The sequence below is a fragment of the Sinocyclocheilus rhinocerous genome, unplaced genomic scaffold, assembly GCF_001515625.1.
Source record: "Sinocyclocheilus rhinocerous isolate Xijiao unplaced genomic scaffold, SAMN03320098_v1.1 scaffold836, whole genome shotgun sequence".
Taxonomy (NCBI): Eukaryota; Metazoa; Chordata; class Actinopteri; order Cypriniformes; family Cyprinidae; genus Sinocyclocheilus; species Sinocyclocheilus rhinocerous.
Window position 1 is genome coordinate 199,189 of NW_015648109.1, and position 5,029 is coordinate 204,217.

The 5,029-nt window shown below is 36.4% G+C and overlaps 1 protein-coding gene across 6 annotated transcripts in view; it reads left to right on the top strand.

Annotated features, from left to right (window-relative positions):
- The window catches only part of LOC107709619 (far upstream element-binding protein 2), a 13,445-nt gene extending 8,513 nt beyond the window's left edge, over positions 1-4,932 (top strand). For 2 of the 6 annotated variants that reach the window (XM_016514151.1, XM_016514157.1), the window contains 6 exons: positions 1,052-1,351; positions 1,425-1,540; positions 1,647-1,720; positions 2,747-2,947; positions 3,043-3,263; positions 4,560-4,932. In XM_016514151.1, coding sequence (XP_016369637.1) covers positions 1,052-1,351; positions 1,425-1,540; positions 1,647-1,720; positions 2,747-2,947; positions 3,043-3,263; positions 4,560-4,568 — 921 coding nt within the window. In that variant the 3' untranslated portion in view covers positions 4,569-4,932. The remainder of the gene's footprint in view (positions 1-1,051; positions 1,352-1,424; positions 1,541-1,646; positions 1,721-2,746; positions 2,948-3,042; positions 3,264-4,559) is intronic. The other 4 variants (XM_016514156.1, XM_016514152.1, XM_016514155.1 and 1 more) reach the window with 4 other exon arrangements.
- Positions 4,933-5,029: the final 97 nt, after the last annotated feature.

Below are 5,029 nucleotides of genomic sequence, written 5' to 3' on the forward strand. Positions count from 1 at the left end.
ATTTGAAAGCCAAGAAATCAGAGGAAAAGAGGGAAAACTCAAACGAACAATTGCTTGACACCGAATTGAATTGCCGCTAATTTGAAAGTGAACGTAAAATGCGCACGGCACTTTTACAAGCCATTTGAAAGCGAAGAAAAGAGGGAAACTCAAACGAACTAACACCCCACCCCAACGGTGATACCGGTATTACAGGTGTTGTCACTCGTTGATTAACCGGTGGGAAAATTTCCTCACCGTCACAACCCTAGTATGTGGAAAATAATGTGGGTTTTTTAACCTTAAACCGCATAAACATTTCATTACACCAAATACACAAAATAATGTTCTTTTTAGCAACATCATATGACCCCTTTAATAAGACCACCTGCTATTTGTTCAGACCAAAGTGAAAATCAACCCATATACAGAGGAAAAAAAGTTGTAAATGTGAACTGGTGGATCGACAAGAAGCTAATACTAAAGCATTATAAAAATATAAACAATTAAGACATTAAGATATATTTATTTTATATAATAAATGATTGATAATAAATTAATATAATAATTGATACTTTTCTCATCTCTTAAAAATGGTTTAAAGGCTGAAATGTTAAGTTTATAATTTTATAAAACTTTGTGAAAACCTGTATGTGAACTGTAAATAAACTGTAAAATGACTGTAAAAAGTATGAATGTTAACATGGACATTACCCTACCCCACTCATATGGTCTTAATTTTATTTGTGCAGGTCTTAAATGTCTTTTATTTTTAAATCCTGCAGGTACCCTGATATAGTGACGCAGTAGATGCTGAAAACACCACACACGTGTGTTTGAGATTGTGTAAACCATGCCACTTATTCACACACAGTAGCTTAAAAGTGGTCTTTTTGCGGTTTATTAGTCACAGGCACTAGTTCATATCTCTGTGTACAGCCCTAATTTTGATTATTTTATCCTAAATTTGCCAAATTCACTTGACATTCCGTGTTCTGTAGCTAGTTCCATTTTTCTGACTGGATTCCATCTGTGTTTGGTTGCATTGGTTCATCTCTGTTCTGTCCATCAGGGTCCCCCCGGTCCTCCGGGCACAGGCATGCCTCCGGGTGGGCGTGGCAGGGGGCGTGGCCCAGGAAACTGGGGCCCACCTGGTGGTGAGATGACCTTTTCAATCCCCGCCCACAAATGCGGTCTGGTGATCGGCCGAGGCGGCGAGAACGTGAAGGCCATCAACCAGCAGACGGGCGCCTTCGTGGAGATCTCGCGCCAGCCGCCGCCCAACGGTGACCCCAACTTCAAACTGTTTATCATCCGGGGATCTCCTCAGCAGATCGACCACGCCAAACAGCTGATCGAGGACAAGATCGAGGTACAATAAACACCACTTTTTGTGTTCATCTTGACGTGTTCGCTGGTTTTAACTGGTCTGCTTCTCCTCGTAGGGTCCCCTGTGCCCTGTTGGACCTGGACCTGGACCGGGTGGACCAGGCCCTGCTGGACCCATGGGCCCCTACAGCCCGAACCCCTACCAGCCCGGACCCCCTGGTGGACCACCACAGTCAGTAGTGCTTTAATGGGGAATCAGCTTCAGGGAAAGGGTTAATGTTTGACTTTGCAGGTTTTGTTTGCACATGTTCACAGTCGTTCTGTCTGTGTGTCTCCAGCGGTGGTCCTCCTGGCGGTCAGTATCCTCAGGGTTGGGGAAGCACATACCAGCAGTGGCAGCCACATGATCCCAGTGAGTCGATTTGTACTGATGCTTTCAGTGCTTGTGTGTTAAAGTCTTGATAGGATTATAGCACATAATAAAAGTACTTGAGTACCTTATGCTACTACAGTCACATGACTGTTCAAGTTCTCATGTTCAGGTCACATTGCATCCTGAAGTTTTTTTTTATTTTTTTTATTAAATTTACAAAATACTCTGATTAAAATGGTCAAATACAAATACTACCATTATTATACAGGCATTTAAAAAATACATTCAAATTAAAGATTTGAGGTCAGTAAACATTTTATGTTTTTGAAAGAAGTCTCTTCTACTCACCAAGGCTGCATTTGATCAAAAAAACTTTTTTAAAAAAAGTAATATTTTTTTAATGTTACATTTTAAAATAATTATTTTCTTTTGTAGTATATTTTAAAGTGTAATTTATTCCTGTGATCAGCAGTGAATTTTCAAAACAGCTTAAAACATTTGTTTATACGTTTTTTTTTTTTGTTTTGTTTGTTTGTTTTTTTAAACCGTGATTTAAAATGGAAATCCTTTGTAAAATATTGTTAGGTAAAATAAAATAAAAATTTTACTCAAAGTGCTAAAATATCCAAAGATAAAAAACTAAAACCAATAAATACAAATTGCTAAAAACTTTAAACTAATAAAAATGACAGACACAACAAAATTACTAAAACTTTAGCTGAACTTAGTGAAAACAGAAAATATGAGGGGGAAAAAATCCAGTTAAGAAAAATATATAATTGTATATCTGTGATACTTAAATAACTGTCTTTTAATGTTCCTGTCACAGTTTAATGCCTACTTACTAAATAAAATTTACTTCTCTTTAAAAAAAAAAAAAAAAACACCTTGCTGTCCCCAAACTTTTGAACTGTGAAATTTTAAAAAGTGGATCTTTTAATGGAGTCATTTTATTTGGTTAAACATTAATTTGATCTTGTTTCTCCTGAGGCTCTGCTCATCTTTGTTAGTTGCTTTGGCTCAAGTATTTGAAGTATAAAGTGAATGTGTGTGTGTTTCTCTCGGGTAAAGCAGCAGCGGATCATAACGCGGCCTGGGCAGCTTATTATGCACAGTACTACCAGCAGCCCGCAGGGGGCGCTATGCCCGGACAGACGCCTGCGGCCCAACCGGCCGCTCCCGCTCCTGCTGACCAGAGCCATGCTGCTCCCGGCGCCGCCCAGCCCGACTACACCAAGGCCTGGGAGGAGTACTACAAAAAGATGGGTATGAGCGCTCATTCCTCATTGTGTTTAGTAAAGAGAGAGTAGAGAAATTCCTGTGAGTGAATCTGCTGGCATTCAGGCTGCCTTTTCTTACAGCTCCGTGTTTTGCTGATGAAAATCATCTCTCATCTCTATCAGATGCAGCAGGAGGAGGTGCTTCTCCCGCCGCAGGAGGAGCTCAAGCCCCGGGAGCTGCAGCGGCGGGACAGACGGACTACAGCGCCGCATGGGCGGAGTACTACAGACAGCAGGCTGCTTATTATGGACAGACGGGACAGGCCGCGGGACAGCCAGGCGCCACACCGCAGGGCCAACAGGTACAAACACAAATCACACCTCTGTACTGTTTACATGAGTCTGAACAGCCAGTGATGGCAAGTAGATTCAAATTCATGTTTAATTAAAGTTGAGTAATAATGCAAACTAATTTAACTAGTTTAAAATTGACAAGTTAACTGATTGGCTGAAATTAAAATAACTTACGGTTTTGATGCTTTAAACTCAATTAAATTAGAAATATTAAGTCACATTATTAAAGTTTCTGTTTGCCAACTAAACTTTGATATATAACATTCTTTAAATTATTATAAAAGATATTAAGTAAATAGTATGCATTTTAATTTTTAATTATGCATAAACATAGCTTTCAATATGACGTCTATTAATAATTGAATATTATAAATATAAACAATTATAAACGAGTATAAATTCAATTAATTTATTTTTGTATATTACGTACACTGTATTTTATTTTTAAGTGATTGGCAAAAAATAATATACCTTAAGTTTTTAAGACTTAAGATTAAATAAAAAAAAATATATATTAAAAATAATCAAAATAATTATAAATAAAGAATAATATATTCATTGAATTTAGAGTTTTATTATGTACATTATGTATTTTTAATTGATTGAGAAAATGAATATCAAGTTTTCTATGCTGAAGATTAAATTAGATTGAATTGAATAAGTTACACTATTAAAGTATTTTTATTTCCAAACGTATATTATGGAAAATTCTATAAATAATTCATATTTTCAAATTATATTTTTTGTAAATTACACTTAAGCATCTGAAATACCAATTGATAATTTAATATAAACAAATTATGAAAATAAAAATTCCCCGAGTGTAAAATGTTTGTACTTCAAGTATTACGTTTAGTTTTTTTCTCAAGGTTTTTAGGCAAGGCAAGTTGTCATGATTATGTATAATCACTTTCTATTTTTAACTGTCTTAAATTAATTTTAAATCCAGTTTTAAATCATTTTCAAAGTTTTTAAATTCCTATTTTTGTGATTTTTTTTTTTTAATGATTATTTTACTTTTATGTAAAGCACTTTGAATTACCATTGTGTAATTTTAAATCCAGTTTTAAATCATTTTCAAAGTTTTTAAATTCCTATTTTTGTGATTTTTTTTTTTTTATGATTATTTTACTTTTATGTAAAGCACTTTGAATTACCATTGTGTATGAAATGTGCAATATAAATGAACTTGCCTTGCCAAGGTTTTTAAAGGCGTAATTGGAAGTTGTGATTGACCTGTGTTGCTCAGTTTTGTGTTTCCATATGCAGCGGCGATGTGACCGTGTTTTCTCGTCTTTCTTCAGGCGCAGTGAAGTGACTGCTGAACTCTCATCCTCCATCCTCTCACTCTCATGACAAAAGGACTTCTGCTCGTCCCGTTTTGTTTGTTTTTCTTTCTCGTGTCCAGTTGAAAAGCTCTGTGACTCTCTCTCTCTCCTCTGAAGCCGGATTTCTGTCTTTTATGAAACCATACGGCTACTGTAAACGCTCTTGTTTCTCCTCCTGGTTTTTGCTGGATCCATAAACGCTGATGGACTAAACTCAAACTCTGCCTTCCCCTCCACAAACACTTCGTCCCTCCTCTTCCTCGCATCAGTGTGACTCATGGCCAGGAAACACAAGGGAATGCTTCAACTAACTTCCTCACATGAGCGTGCACTTCCTGTTTTTGCATTATTATTATTATTATTTTAATTTTAAGTATTTGAGGAAACCGGTCCATTTAGAGAATCTTCAGGTGTAAATAACTACTGTGTTTCAAACTCGATGAGTA